The sequence below is a fragment of the Ochotona curzoniae genome, unplaced genomic scaffold, assembly GCF_017591425.1.
Source record: "Ochotona curzoniae isolate NIBS_2020 unplaced genomic scaffold, NIBS_Ocur_1.0 contig_4792, whole genome shotgun sequence".
In the NCBI taxonomy this organism is placed as follows: Eukaryota; Metazoa; Chordata; class Mammalia; order Lagomorpha; family Ochotonidae; genus Ochotona; species Ochotona curzoniae.
In genome coordinates, this window is record NW_024466389.1 from 6,007,636 (window position 1) to 6,023,891 (window position 16,256).

General features: G+C 50.7%; 1 protein-coding gene across 2 annotated transcripts in view; it reads right to left on the reverse strand.

The window, feature by feature from the left end:
• Positions 1-16,256, reverse strand: part of MTOR (mechanistic target of rapamycin kinase) — a 128,252-nt gene that overhangs the window by 37,166 nt on the left and 74,830 nt on the right. For both annotated transcript variants that reach the window (XM_040987904.1, XM_040987905.1), the window contains exons 29-31: positions 10,481-10,556; positions 5,956-6,095; positions 1,196-1,296 (exon numbers count right to left, since the gene is read on the reverse strand). In XM_040987904.1, the coding sequence (XP_040843838.1) occupies positions 1,196-1,296; positions 5,956-6,095; positions 10,481-10,556 (317 nt within the window). The remainder of the gene's footprint in view (positions 1-1,195; positions 1,297-5,955; positions 6,096-10,480; positions 10,557-16,256) is intronic.

A 16,256-nucleotide genomic window follows, 5' to 3' on the forward strand; every position in this document is an offset into this window, starting at 1 on the left:
CGCAGGGCTGCCCGTTTTACAAGGCGCTTTCCTGCCTTCCACTGCACATCATCAGTTCATCTATTCTCTATGCCTCTGGGCGAAAGCAAACAGCACAGGATGACTCCTCAGGAAGCAATTTGTTTTTTTAAAATGTTCCGGATCCAGCCCAGGGCTCATGAAAGGGAAGGATATAAGCTCAGTGACTCAGGAGGGATGGAACGAGGCAGGTTATGTAACCTTTCCCCGCCTTCGGGTGAAGCTTGCCCCTCGCTCCCCCGTGTCCTCGCTGCCCTCCTCATGGAGCTCACTTCCTAGCACATGCACTGCTGAGGCTGGGCATGCAGGGATTCAAAGGAAGTCTCTGCTCTTAAAATCCTCCGTGAGTAGGGGTGAGATGAGTATCAGACCGCAAGGACAAGAACGTGCAAGGTGCTCAGAGGCTTCTAACCACTGGGGAAGTGCAAGGCGGACAGGCTTCTAGCTTCCCTTGTCTGTGTGTCAGCTAAGTTCCAGGATGCACATTTAGATATTAAAGGATGGGCCCGGCACCGTAGCACAGCGGCCAAAATCGTCGCCTTGCATGTTCCACGATCCCATATAGGTGCTGGTTCTAATCCCATCATCCCCATTTCCCATCCAGCTCCCTGCCTGTGGCCTAGGAAAGTAGTTGAGGATGGCCCAAACCCTTGGGACCCTGCACCCGCGTGGGAGACCTGGAAGAGGCTCCTGGCTTTGGACTGGTGCAACTCTGGCCATTGCAGCCACTTGGGGAGTAAACCAACAGACCAAATCTGGTGACAGGAGTGTCCCACGTGTGCTGCCCTCACCTACTGCATTCCATGTTTAAAGCTTGCACACTGCTTTCCTTGGTTTCTCTCAATGATCACCCTTTTTTTGTTGTTATTGTTGCAAAGGCAGATATACAGAGAGAGAGGAAGCTCTTCTGTCTGAGAATTTATCCCCCAAGTGGCTGCAACAGCTGCAGCTGTGATGATGCCAGGCCACTGCGCCAGGTCCCTCAGTGTTCATCTTCAGCCACATCTAGCCAGTCAAGAGAACGCATGAGATGGGAAGGAGGGTGGCGGAAGTAGAAGTTGTTGGCCATGTCCTGCGTGCTGGTGTAGGTCCAACACCTCTCTGAAGCTCCAGTGTCTTTCTCCGCAGCCCCAGGCTTCTCTTCCTACCTGACCAGTGCCCCGGTGAGTAGTCTTACCTAAGCCCCATGCTGCTGCTGCAGCCATCCGGGCCATTTTGGCTTGAGTCTCATCGTTCACTAAGGTCCACTTTTCACAGCACTGTTGGTGGAGCTGCCCCCTGAAGGAAGAGAAGTACCAGTCAGTTTAACTGTAACCTACCAGTCTTCCTCCCGCCCCTGGAGTGAGCCAAGAGCCACAGGGGAACTGCTGTCATGGGCTTGCCCTCCAGCTGGAAGCCTTCATGTAGAGAGCGTATTCTGGTGGTGTCATAATAAAAAAGCAACAGGACTACTGGTGGTTTCTGTGGCTGGTGCTCACGGCTTATCTGAGAGTGAGGCTACTGCGAGTAAGGATTGTGTCTAACTTTACGTGGATGTGAGGTGTCCTGAACATCTGCACCCTGCATAAATATTAAGTAACTTCTACCCTATGCCAATGACCTCTGAGCTGCTTCCTGCTGGCAGGTGTACAGAGAAAGCAATCTGAGGAGACACGTCTGGACATTAGATGGTACTCAAACTATAAGAGAAGTGGCTGTGAAAGTGCTACACAGATGGCTTCAGTCGAAAGTGAAGCCAGGCTGTATCGGAACAAGGCCCTCCAGTGGCCACATTTACTTGAGGACTCGTGTAACTGCAGTTCTGTGCATGTGGGTGGGGCTATGAGATGTGGTGCTGGGGGACCCAGAACAGGCAGCAGAGCCCTCTTCATACAGGAGCTCCTTCTCCACGGCCCAGACTGCTGCCTTCCCATGCGCCACTTCTTCATGAAAGCAAATAAAATAAACAGCACAGGAGATGCTTTTGCCTGGAAGTAGGACAGAAAGTGATGTTCTTCTAATATAAAACCTAAACGTTTCTAGCTAGTGGCCACAGGCAAGTAATGCTTTCGGGTTCTGTCTTGCCTTTGCAGGTGTAGGCAGAGCAAGCTCAGAGAGTACAGCCAACAACCTGTTCCTTGGGGACAGAGCAGGGGACAGTCAGGAGCTACTGGGAAGGTGGCCAAGTCGGTGACACAAGACACTGCCTTCACCACGGCAGTGTGAGAACACTTCCCTTCCAGCTGTCCAGTTGTGCTGGAAAACATGCAGGTCTAGTCCTTGGGCACCTGCGCCTATGGGAGAGATTGGCATGAGGATCCTGGCTTCAGATTGGCTCAGCTCTGGCCACTGCGGCCACTTGGAGAGTAAACCAACGATTGGAAGAGCTTTCTCTCTGTCTTTTCTTCTCCCTGTAAATCTGCTTTCCAATAAAAATAAATACATATTAAAAAGAAAAAGCTAAAATAAAATAAAATAAAATAAAATAAAAAGCCAACGACTTAGTTAGAAAGTCTGTGATCTCCTCCGAAGGTTCTGTTTTCAAAGCCCCAGAGGCTCTTTGGCGCAGCGTGAGCAGGGGTTCACCTGGCTGCAGGTGCGGTTTGTGCTGTGGGACTTTGGGGGGCGGGTAGGGGCTGTCTTTGTAGTTAGCCTCCCTGAGGCAGAGGATCATGGGAAAAGGGAGTGAGGGTCTCAGTTTACTGGTAACCAAAGATGGTCCATGATCCCACTTCAGGCATGTCCTGGATACAAGCTCAAAGCAAATCAAATGCAGGAAATACACCCTAAACCTGAAAGCATCTCCTGTGCTAAGTCTAACATCTCTCAGACTTGCCCTGCATTCTTAAATCCCTCAGGCAGCATTCCAGGCCACTTGCTCTTTCTAGGTAATTACAGAACTGGAAACAACCCAAGGGACCAAGAAGTGCAGCCAAGGGGACCTGTATCAACCATTCTGCTCTGGAGAGACCTCGGACGTGGCGTCTCAACTTTCAGGAGCACACCTCCAATGTCCTTCAACGCTCTAAGCTGTCCCTTCTCACCTAGCCAAATGGAGTGGCTTTCTACTGGCTCTGACTCTCACAAAGCCAGCAAGCAAAGAGAAACAAGGGGAAGCGGTCAGGACCAGGACAGGTTTCAAGGAAGAAGAAACAGTGGAAGAGTTTCAAGAAAGAGAAGAGGGAAGTGGAGAAATGAGCAGAGGGCAAGTAACACGGCCAGGGCTCAGGTTGTGAGACAGGCCGCACTGACAAACGGGCTGGAGAAGCGGACTGGAGAATCGAACATTTACATACGAATTCAAAGAGAACAGGCAGACATCATAGCACTGCAGGACTGATGAGAGTTGATTTTTTTTTTTTTGGTGAGACAGACTTTTAAAAATAAATATGCAATAGGCAATAATCCTCTGAGTGATGACAATGGAACAAATCTTGTGATGTAAAAAAAACAAGGCACAAAATGGTACAAACACTCATTGTGGTTAATATGCTTGTCATGGGAGCTCAAGACACATCATCCCCAAAATGGCACTTTGGGCACTGAATATTTTAAGAAAACCACACAGCAGGGTCATTCTGCCCTCTGCTCCCCTTCTCCCTGAAGCAGGTCTCAACACGGAGAAAGGGCTCTCGGCCCACCCCTTCCCCAAAGCAGGCCTCATGCCAAAGGAGCTCCCCCTAGCCCTGGCACCACACGCGCCAGGGAAGTCTGACCACACTGGCCTTGCCCACTGGTCGCCATGAGCCCCTCGCCTTCTGCCCTGCCACACGCCTCCACGACTACAGATTCCTCACTAAAGTCCACCACAGGAAAACAATTGCTTAAGTCTCATTTCCTTAGGGGCTTCTTAAATCACATACAGCTTTCATTAAATAATGGCATGTTTTTCTCTTATTGATCCACCTTTTGTTACGAGGCCATAGCCATGACCTCAGGTCAAGGAGAGGAACTGATCCTTTTTGGCCCCTGTGCCTGGGTCACCCCGGAGGGCTCCACAGGGACCCGGTCACAGAGCCTGGGTGACAGCAGGGACAGGACAGGGCTTAGATTCCACAGTCCCATCACTATATGCTCAGGAATTTTCTATCAGTGTACATTATCTTTAAGAAAAGAATGCTTTAAGAATAAGGAATTTTTTTTTCATCAGGTAGATTTGGCGGACAGAGGTGCCACACACACACACACACACACACACACACACACACACACACACACTCACACTCCTACGGGACTCTAAAAAATTTTCCCTCCACACTGCTCAGGAGGCCTGGCTTCAGGGATCTCGGGCACGGCTTGGTCTGACCCCTGAGCAACTCTGGAAGCTCCTGCCTCATTGCAATCTGAAAGCTCAGTTGTACCCTGCCTCTCTGCAGCCATTTCATGGCTGGGTCTCCACAAGCCCTGGGGCAGCCTCCTCAGCCCCTCCGGACTCGCCTGCTTCTTGCCAGATCCTTGGGTGGTTTCCAGCAGCTTGGGGCGGAAGTCTGAACTCCGAACAAGGTCTGCAAGCTCCTGCCCACTCACCTGGCCCCTGGTGACCTCTTTCCAAACCCCACCCAGCCCTCAGCTGCCCTGAACATACTGTGTTGCTCATGGTACAGTACCAACTACATGTCACTTCCTTCTGGAAGTCTTCCAAGCCTGGATCAGGGAGCTTCCCATCAGTCATGGCCCCATGCTGCCCCTTTATGACTGTTGAGGGCTCCGCTGCCAAATGCCTGCTGTCCGTCCTGCAAGGGCAGGGACTGTGTCTGTCTCTCATTGCTGTGTCCCCAAGGTCTGCTCCAGATATTAGTTAACAAACAGGAACATGCTAACTGCTGACGCACTGATTGAACAGAGGGCCACAGTATTAGGGTCAAGAGAGAACTGGGATAATTCTCCAGTGGGAAGGTTACACAGCACTTGGTCTGAATCATTAAAACTATCTAACGGTGGGAGCTGGTGCCACGGCCAGGCTGATCCTCTGCCCGTAGTGCTGGCATCCCGGGTGGGTGGTGGTTCGAGCTCTGGCTGCTTTACTTCACATCCAGCTCCATGCTGATGTGCCTGGGAGGGCAACAGAGGGTGGTTCAAGCGCTTGAGCCCCTGCACCGAAGTGGGAGATCCAGAGAAAGCTCCTGGCTCCTGGCACTGGACTGGCCTGGCTCTGGCTGTAGGATCCTAAGAATGCAGTATCTCTCTCTCCTTCTCTCTAACCCTGCCTTTCAAGTAATAAATAAATAAAGTATAAAAAGTTTTTCTAACAATGGTGGTATAGAACTTTGTTCTAAGTGCTTTTTAAAAATTGCACTTGGTGCTAGAAGCAGAATGAACACCATTTCCTTTCAACATTCCCCAAACTCTGCCAGCACAAACCAAGCCCACCTTGTTCTCAACAAAGTGTTGCTTCGCTTACCTGGCTACCTCCTCCCCTCTTTCCCCAGCACCTAACACTCAGCCTTTCCTTCAGAAAGCACTGCACTGTCACTCCACTCCCCTCTCAGTGCCCCGTTGCCAATGACCCTCCAGCTCTCTGAGTGTGTGCTCATCCCAGGAGCCTCAAGGCAGGGCCTGACCTGGGGCCCTCTGTATCCCTACAGCCGGGCTGGGTGCTGAGCACACAGTAAGCATCCGACAAGGTGAGTCACCGCAGGGGGCATGCACTGCCCCTTTTTAGTAGCAGCAGGGGCCAGAGCTAGGAGGCGACCAGGCAACAGTGTGAAAACGTGAGGTCTGTACCACATCGGCGGAGGTGGAGAGACAAGTGGAAGGAATGGGTGTACATCTGCATGGCCCTGAGCTGAAGCACTAATATTAAAAAAAAAAAAAAAAAAAAAAAAAAAGCGCTGTTTAGCAGCTAAAACAAAAGAGAGATAGAACCACCAAAGCAACAGAGGATTTCAGGGAAACATCCAGCGAAACCCACTGAGAGCGAGAAGTGGGAGCTCCATTGCTCCATTGGGGGCAGCTCACCATTCCCCGAGGGCCTCAAGGCAGCGCATGCGGCCCAGCATCAGTTCGGGGTCATCCTTGTTGGTGTCCATCTTCTTGTCATAGGCTACGAGGGCGTCCTCCCACTCGTGTAGCTTCTCATACCACGTGGCCTGGATCTCCTGCCCGGGGGTTGGAGGAGAGAAAGGAATGTGATGAGGCCCAGAGAATGGGACACACCCTATGAACCCAGATGCTTCTTCCTCAGGTGCTGTCCACTGTATGCTGCACGCTGCACCTGTCACAGCAGGTGGCGAGGAAGGCAAGGAAGTGCAGTCTATCAAAGGACTGTGGCTGCTGCAGGCGGCCTGCTGGCTCCTTGAAACACTAACACAGGACCAGGGGCAATCTGAGCAGATGGCGGGGCTGTGCTCAGCCCCTCCTCTTCCTGCCCAGGCCCAGGGACCACCAGGTACCACCAGGTACCAACATATGGGGAGATGGATGGGAAACCATTCAGGTACGGTGAGAAGCAGATTCTTGACTAAGGTGCCAAGGCCCTGGCCTGCTGTGTGCCAGTGCCAGTGCTGGTGCCGGGCTATGTGGCAGGGAAGCTCGCTGCTTCCTGATGGGACAGGAGGAGAGACCAAGCCACACCTGCATCTTTGTTGGGGGAAAACAACTCACTGTCTAAAGTTCTTGATCCTCTGCATTTCTTAATGTACTTTAAAACTTTCAGAAAAGAAGAATGTAAAATATGCTACCACTTAAAATGGAAAACCCTCTCCATGCTTCTTCTACAGTCTCCTGTCCAACGTTCTCTCCTGCTTGGCGCCTGGCAGCTTTGCCTGTGTCAGGCGCCAAAGGAGGGATTCCATTACCCCGCGCAGCTGGAGGCTGGGGTGCCACGCTGAGACTGAGCGTCGCCCACGTGAGCCGGAAAGTCACTCTTGAAATGACTACGAAGCTGTCTGATGTGTCTCCTGTCTGCCCTCCACCTCAGTTTGACTTCTGAGGTTCTTCACCCTCAGCTCAGTATCTGACTGCTTCTCGGGCAGGCCGGGGTCCAGCTCTCCGGGGCTTTCTTTAATAATACGATTCCACAGTGGTACTTGTAGGGTACAGTGCAGAGTCTGCACTTCCTTTTCTTTCATTGTCCTCCTTTTTCTTAAACAGATGCTGACCTAGAATACAAGCTAACTATGACTCTGCTGCCCTGGAACCTGTCAGCAAGGTAACTGTATTTTCGACTGTCAGCTTATACCTGCAGCCCCAGCTTGTTTTGGGAGTGCCATGCCCTCTGCTGCCCCTGCTCTGGCTGTGGAGTTTGTTCACATAGGTACTTTTATCTGGTTCTGTGGAAGGGATATTCTCTGAGCTTAATCTTCCAAGCTTCTCCAGAATAATGCCTCTCTATTATGCCTTAATAGGAAAGAACACTAAGAGAAGAGACTACAGACCGTGGAAAATTAAAATCTCTTGGGGTCAGTGCAGTAGTAAATACAGCATGCTAATCCTCCACCTGTTGGTGCTGGCATCCTATCTGGGCGCCAGGTCATGTCCCAGCTGCTCTACTTCCCTTCTAGTTCCCTGTTTGTGGCCTGGGAAAGCAGTTGAAGATGGCCAAAAGCCTTGGGACCCTGCACCTGTGTGGGGGACCCAGAAGGAGCTCCTGGCTCTTGGCATCAGATTGGCTCAGCTCCAACCACTGTGGCCACTTGGGAAGTGAACCGGTGGACAGAGGATCTTTTTTTTTTATTTTTTTCTTTTTTTACAAATTCATTTTTAGTGGAAAGTTAGATATACAGAGAGGAGGCGAGACAGAGAGGAAGATCTTCCGTCTATCGATTTACTCCCAAGTGGCCGCAATGGCTGGAGCTGCTCCAATCCGAAGCCAGGATGCAGAAGCCTCTTCTGTGTCTCCCAAGTGGGTGCAGGGTCCCAAGGCTTCGGGCCATCATCAACTGCTTTCCCAGCCACAAGCAGAGAGCTAGATTGGAAGCAGGCCTGCTGGGATTAGAACCAGGGTCCATATGGGATCTTGGCATGTGTAAGGCGAGGACTTATGCTGCTAGGCTACTGTGGATGCAGGATCTTTCTCTTTGTCCTTCTCTTTATGTAAAATCTGCCTTTCAAATAATTTTAAAAAGGAAATTAAAATCTCTTTCATGAAAATAGCACTGGTAAATTTCTCACTTGGAATTACTATGTCAGTGGAAAAGAAAACAACGAGTGACGAAGTTTCAATGTGCACAAGCAGAAAGCAGAGGGCAGCACGTAGTGCAGGTCAAACAGAGGGCATGGTGCTTTGAGCTGCATAGATTACAGAAACTATAAGGTTTAAGGAATGAAGCACAAAGAATTCTAATGAGATTGCTGTTACATAAATCATGCTGAGAAAGCGCAGGCTCTGCCAAAAGCAAACCACTGTCAAGCTTAATATGATTCAGCTATCTCAATATAACAGAAAATCCACCCTGGGTTTAGCAGTAATCCTGGCGCCATGGCCACCTTCAGGAGCTGAAGATGGAGACACTTTCATTGGAGGCTGGCACTCAGAGCACAAGCCACCTGCTGGCAGGTCACCTGAGTGCCAGATGTCGACACAGTCCCTTGTTTCAATCAACACTTACTATGGGCTAAGCTCTAAGGACATCAAAGAAGAGTACAGCACAGTCTACACGGAGAACTCTGCTGGGGTCTGTGCAGCAGGTGTAGACGACACGAAGGTGTGAAGAGAACAGCTTCCCTATTTGGCAGGGCCCCAGGGAGCTTCCCACTGCATGGCAGGGCCCAGAGGATGTCTCTGCAAACACCTGAATGCAGTTCCATCTGCCTTTGCAAGGACACATGACCAACCTGCTAAGAATTCCATAATCTATTGTGGCATTGTTGTTTGCCCCTGCGAGATGGCTTTTACAACCATCTTGAGCTTGGGGGTTAATGCTGCTGACAATGTCTTGGTGGACGGGCCTTTAACAATGTATGCTGTCTCGGTTGCTCTCATGGCCCTTTGGCTGGAAGAGCTCAAGAAGGTCTGTGCTAACATCATAATACATGCTTTCACACTAACTTAGGGTTATTGGGTCTGTAGTTGTAGTGGGAATTTATGTTTGTAGTTTTCCTGTTTCTGATCTTTTATCTTTTCCCCTCTGTGATATATTTCCTCCTCTGACTGGTGAGTTGTAGAATGAGAACTGTAGTAGGAGTGTGTTACTGATTAATGTGTGTTGTTTACTGAGGAATTCCTGGCTGCAGCATCAGAATGGATAATGCCCTGCCTTAAGATGAAACAATTTGCAGAATTATCTTTGGAAGCATCCACTTGTGCATTGTAGAGCTGAAATCAAAATGGAGTAAACATGGCTCATTGCTAACTGCAATTCTTTTTTGCCTTTACTTGCTTTACTTGCTTAGCTAACATAATTGTGTGAGCTTGCAGGCAACTAATGCCAATGGTCCCAATCCCCATAAACCAAGGCCCCAGACTCACTAACCCATAGATAGTTCAAGATCGAGGTCTGGTTGTCACAGGTGGCACCAAGGTTAGAGCCCAAGACTTGAGGAGAGCAGGCAGGGACTGGCTAGCCGATGTAAGCAAGGAATGCCTAATCCTTCCTCACTCACCTGTTGTAAATTGTGCCCCCTTGAAGCTATGTCAAACTGCCCGTAAAGAAAACTTTATAATTGTACTGCTCGAGGCCCGCACTCTGCGGTCGAGTGGATGTAGCACCATGACGTAACAGGTCTGTGCCAGAGCTTGTGACTGCTTCTGTATAAATAAAGCAGACAACTTTCTCGTACTGTCCATTATGATCCTGAAATTGTCGTGGTCTGTTTTTTCTCTCTCTAAACCTATTTCACGCGCCCTTCTTAAGTTCCGAACTCGGCTGGAGCTGGCCTCTGGCAGAACACTACATGCCTGTTGGCCTAGTTTCTTCCCTTTTGCAAAGGAAGACTGTGGCAAAGATGGATGAGGTGAGGCTCGGTTCCCTCTTGGCACCATCTGGACAGGTGCTATTTCAGTCTGGTTACAGACAGCATGTGCCAAAGAGGGTAACAGATCCCCTTGAAAGTGTCAGTCCAATTTGCCAGTACTTGTGTGAGACAAAATGCCAATCAGACAACAACCTGCGCAGCAGCCAGGGCTTTCTTCGGGCTCACACCCTGGCAATACGGAGTGGGCGCCATGCCTCATCAAGGACTCCCTGCCAGACACACGGACGCAAGGCCTGACCTTCCGGGATTCAGTGTGGAGCTCACGAAGTCGGGTCTTACACACTTTGATCACTAAGAATAATACATCAGTAACTGCTTCACAGCACTGTTGTAGGGACTCGATTCAATGGAGTATGCATAGCACTTGGCAGAGGGCTTGGCACCTGCTCGGAGTTTGGGATGGCTGATAATGAGATTCCAGCTCAGATACAACAGGGATGTCAGTAACAGACTGACATGGGAGGGTGGGGGAAACGGAACAGGAAAAGGAGCTCTCTCAAGCTCGTGGCCGAGTGTTTCTCTAACCAGGTCGCTACTGCCTGTTTTCTAGAAGGAATGAGGCACTTACCAGTTCTCCAAAGTGTTTCATGGCGTATTCTAACACCCCGGCAGCCGCCTCAGGCTGTTGGAGCTTGTTGTTAATGCTGAGGAAACAACAGAAGGACATGGTTACAGTCCACAGGTCTGAGGGTGGTTCCTGGTCACGTGCAGGTAGGTAGGAGCATGCTGGGGACAAGATCCTGCAGACACAGAGGGCAGCACTCCCTACCCGCCCGCAGGGAGTTCAGCTCCCCTGAGGGCATTGGAGGAAGGGTTCCTGACCCTTTCCCTGCAGCTGATGGTAGCGGGAGAGAGGCACAGACTGCTTTGCCCCCAGCTTCTGCCAGGCAGGCAGCACCTGTTTATTTCCTGGACCCAGAATTGCTCTTGCCGTGGCGTGCAACTGGGAGTCCTTCTCATGAATGAACCCTTCCCTCTTCTCACAGGTCGCCTTCAGGAACAGGAACAGCCAAAGTTCATCAAAATCACTGAACAGGCAGAACAGAGGCGGCCCTGCGGCTGGTCCATTGATGGGCCTGGCCCTCCGGATGTGCAGCCCTGGTGGCTGTTCCCTTCCAACTTAGATGCTTACCCCTTGCTCTACAGCAGGCTGCAAAAGGAGCACAGGAGCGTTACTCTGGCTGGCCTCCAGTGACACCTGCTTTGCTGATGTCAGTTCTGGGCAGTACATGGACCGTGTGCTAGAGAACCAAAACTGTATGAGCAGCAGAGTAGCATCATTGCTGTGATGCAGGGGGACATGGGGTAATGTTTCCAAAGGCCTGCTGCCAGCCCCAGTTAGCCAGAGATACTGCAAGGAGGCCCTATAAGCTGGAGACCTTTGCTGCAACAGGGAATCATGCACCTAAACCCAACACAAAATGCAAGCACTGGGCCTGGTGCAGTAGCCTAGTGGCTAAAGTCTGCACCTTGCACATACTGGGATCCCAGATGGGTGCTTGTTTGTGTCCTGGCTGCCCCACTTCCCTTCTAGCTCCCTGCTTACGGCCTGGGAAAGCAGCAGAGAATGGTCCAAAGTCTTGGGATCCTGCAACCACATGGGAGACCTGAAAGAAACTCCTGGCTTCGGATTGGCTCAGCTATATTGTGGACACTTGGGAAATGAATTAGCAGACAGAAGATATTTCTGTCTCTCCTTTTCTGTTTATCTGACTTTCAAAAAAAAAAAACACAATAAATCTTAAAGAAACAAACAAACAAAACAAAACAAAACAAAACAGAAATCCCGCAAGTTTTGAGGCTGGTACCATAGTTTATACACTAAGTTTCAACCTGCAGTGCTGGAATCCCATATGTGTATCAGTTCATATCCTGGCTGCTCCACCTCTGATCCAGCTCCCTGCTTGGGGCCCGGGAAAGCAGCAGGGGACGACTCAAGGCTTTAGGTCCCTGCACAGGTGTGGGAGACCTGGGAGCTCCTGGCTTCAGATCGTCCCAGCTGTGGCCATTGTAGCCATTTGGGGAGTGAACCAATGGATGGAAGATCTTCCCTGTCTCTCCTCTGTATAAATCTGACTTTCCAATAAAAATAAATAAAATCTTAAAAAAAGTAACAAAACACAAGTCTGAATTATGGGAAGAAGGGGAAAGGGGAGGGGGAGGAGCTTGAGAAAGTCACAAGGATGTCCACAGCCGACCTGCTCGCTGGTCAGGCAAGAACGGAACACATCAACTTGGAAACCTATCCAGGTTTAATGAGCAAGGGGATCCAGTCCGCGGTGCTGAGCACACACTGTCTATTTGCCCAGAATTAATGTTCAAGCGGTAGCAGGAAATTCCAGGACTCGGGTTCAATGTGGTAAAATGGCAAAAGATTGCTATTACAAATACTATTTTAAAAAATTCAAATTCCAACACACCTCTTCCAAGAAAACACAGCATTGCCCAGAAATAAGATGAAGCAGAAGTTAACATGTGCGAAAGTAATAATCTAACAGCTCATGTTTACAAAGCGTATTTGAAATGATCTTTCCAACGTATCACTCCTTCGACTTCCTGCAATTCCTAGCAGGAACAGAACGGTACTGTCAGCCCCGGCTTAGTCAGGGGAAAATGAAGGCCAGGAAAGGGAAAGGCGAGGGGGGGATGCTGAAGGCTAAGGTTTGAGCAGTGTCCTGAGTTTCACCTGTTGTAAACTATTCCCAAAGGCGCACCTCAGTGGGCTTCCTGTGGTAGTGAGAGGCTTTGCCCCAAGAGCAAGGTCTCTGGCTTGCGTGCTCAGCAGCCCCACAGGAGGCCCTCCCCAGGAGCCAGACAAGTGGTGCCTTCTTCTGAGGTCCCCGGCCTCCAGAGATCCTGCTCCTTAGAAAACACCCCATCAGAGGCACTCAGGAACAGCAACAGAACACCAACCATGACCAGAGCTATCCTGTGCAGCGGGCCTGTGGCCAACAACACACCACTGAATCCACGGAAGTGGCTGTGCCACGCGGCATGGGCAGAGGCTGGAAGAGTCTGATGGAGGTTCAGGGGAAGACAGGAAGACGAGGGACAGTCTGGAACTCCTCAGAGATTATGCAAGTGGTTGGGGCCAGAATGTGATGGGAATGGGAGCAGCAAGCTCGACCCTCTGGGGCCTCAGACGGAACTGAGGACAGATGGGAATCCACAGCAAAGGCCATCCTTGCCCTAAACTGGAGAAGCAGCTGGTCAGACTGTGTCCATGCCCAAAGGCTTCATGGAAGGGCCAGGGAAGAACAATGCATGTATGTGGCAGAGGACATAGCCAAACAGCAAGGGGTCCAGGCTATTTCTAACCACATGAAGATGTAAGAGGGAAAAAAATGACTCAAAGATAGAATTTGTCATCAAAAGGAAAGCAGGGCGGGAAAAACTGGAACACTCAGGCCAGCCCTGAGGTACGGAATCAAAGAACATTCCCTGGCGAGGACACCAAGGGCATGGCTCAGCTAGGGAGATGAGCCTGATGGAAGAGACCGTCACACCAGTGGGAAGCAAGCTGAAGGCGTTCAGAGGCCTCCGGGTTGCCCTGCACCAAGGCCTGGGAAGGCAGAGGGCTTGGCCAAAGGCCCCCTCCATAAGCTTCCCGCCTTGGGCTGCCACGGCCTCTGCTCCCAGAATCCCTGACAGCACTCTGTGGCCACTCCCACTGTGGCTCAAGTGGCCCTGTGTACGGTTCCAGAGAATACAAGGCACAAACCCGGGTGGGGCCTACGTGAGCATCTCTGATACCCTTTCAGCATACCTCCCACTCGAATGCGTGTGCAGGCAGGCAGGCTGCATGAAGGCAAGGCATCCTCCAGCTGGGCACTTTAAGGGAGCCTTGAGGTTCAGGATAGAGAGTCTAACTGCACCAGCTACTGTTGCCCTGTTTATTCCTTCCTCCTCACCTCTTTTCACTTTTTAAGTTTGTTTACGTGGGTGGCAAGGACCCAAACACTTGGGTCCTTGCTTTCCAAGGAAAATAAGGGGGAGCTGAATTGGAAGTGGAATAGTCAGGACTTGAACTGGCACTCATATAGGATGCTGGCATCGCAGCAGGTGGCTTAACCAGCTGCACCACTAGCCAGGACTCTTTATCACTTTCATTTTCTTAAGAACTTCCTTCTGGAGCTACTTGTATCTTCTCTCCTCCAGGGCTTGTGCATCGAAAGCCTCCCAGGCTGTTGGTGGGGGCATTCCAGGGAGATGAGTGAGCACAGCCCCAGCGAACAACGGCGCTGGTCGGATTGTCAGGGACCTTCATTTTTCCTTCTTCCTCCAGGACTGTGGCACTCTATCCCGGCAGGCAATGTCTTGCAACAGCAACAAGAGCAAAGCCACCCCGGGAGCCTACTGGATGTTTGAGGCACTGTGTTCACTGCTTATGTGGACACCAAGTCTCAACCTTATGAAGACAATTCTAGCACTAATATTCCCATTTGATATAAGGAAACGTGGCCAGCAGGTCACAGGTTGTTGGCAATTGTCCTGGGAAAGCACTGCCATCTAAATGTGTTCTAAGTAAGAATCAAGGATGTGCCATAAACTCTCAGAGTTCCACACCTGGCCTCATCAGGCCCTCAGGGAACAGCTGTACGAGGAGGGATGGGAAGCCAGGAGGGAGATGTCTCAATTAGCTACTCATGCTTTCTCTCTGTGATCAGTTGTACAGGAGAAAGGAGCCTCTCCCTCCCACCCCAGTCCCTGTACCTTCATTGTGACATCTTCATTGACACCATGGCCATCATTTCCCTCTGATTTCCTTTCCAAAGCGACTACTGTCGCTACAGTAGTCTGTGGGAGTCGGCATGCACGGTGGCAGGCTTTCCCCCGGCAGTGTGCCCACGGCTGCCAGGCCTGAGTGCAGCTCACAGTGTGTAGGTGAAACACACTTTGATGGGATCAGCAGTTGCCAGCTATGAACTCCCACTCTTCTGCTCCTTGGGTGACACAAGGCTGTCCTTGAAATGTTCCCCTTTTAAACTCAGATGGGCTTTCATGAGATGCTAGGGACAGACATGTCCGGCACGTGGAAAGAAGCCACCTTTACTCATCAGCCCACTTTAGGATCAACTCTGATTTTATGAGCAGCTGGGAGTTTTATCAAAGTCCACTCCATAAACACTCCCTCGGGCATTCCCTATTAACATGGTAGGCTTACAAGTCATGCTGCTCAAAGTGCCTGCAGAGGTGCACTTAATGACAAAAGCCAGACTCCACTGCTGCTGGGCCAGTGAAAAGACCTGATAAAGAGGACTAAAGGACCCAAAGCCTGGCCAAGTCAACACAGCCATCACAACTACATGCCTCTCAAGCATCTGGCACTGAGGCCAGGAGAAAAGATAATGGCATCACAGCATCTTCTGAACTCCCGGATACTGATCCCATTGTTGTCTGAGCTCAGCAGGAGGGGCTATTTGCACCCATTTTCCAGTGAGCATACCTGGCCATCATCTTACTCAGCTGCGACTCTACAAACTGTCGGTTGGTGTAATAAACCCAGAGCCCACAGCAGAACCTGGTGGCAAAAGGATGAGACACACTCGGTGGAACAGAATCAGCAGTGGATGAGGCGATTCCACAGACAGGTCCTGCCTCACCCACACCTCCTCTATGCCCCAGTCCCAATGCTTAGATTTTATTAGAGGATGAATTTTTCTCCTTAGTCACTTTTCCTACAGGCTCCTCATGAAGGTCAAATCCATAGCACTAGGGCTTGGCTGTCCTCCCTATCTAGCCTGCTTGGTTTCGGGCCCTCATCTCTCAGCCTTGGCACCCTGGGCATTCGCAACATGGTGCGGGACTCTTGCACACAGCTCCAGCTGCTAGAATGTTCTTGGGTAGCTGAGGAGTATGGGCAGCCACATCTGGGGGAACACTCAGACTGCCGAGTGCTCCCATCAGGAATTCATGAGGACAAACAGCTCCAGGCCTTCTTTCTCCTGTCTATTTCCAGTGCAGACTCTTGTCTGCGTTTCATTTGGTTCCCTGTCAAATAAGAATTCTCTGGATTCTCCTGGCACTGGGCTGGCGACACATGCGAGACAGCTGCCAGGGCTGTGCCAGGGGCCTGAGCAGGCCACACTGGACAGCACTCTGGGTCTCCACCCTGCATCAAGCAACGTTTCTCATTTTCCACAGTGGAAACCATTTCAAATCCTCTCAGCTCACTCCTCTCAGAGCTTCTCCCTAGGGGAAGCTCTGTGCATAATGCAGGACTAAAAAGAAAACAGGCTGATTCGCCCACTGAGCCACTAAGATGCAGAATTGGCTGGACTATAATGCCTGGGTCAGAAAGCTAACCAAAGCTCTGACCCGTGAAGTCAGGCATGTAAGAGTCC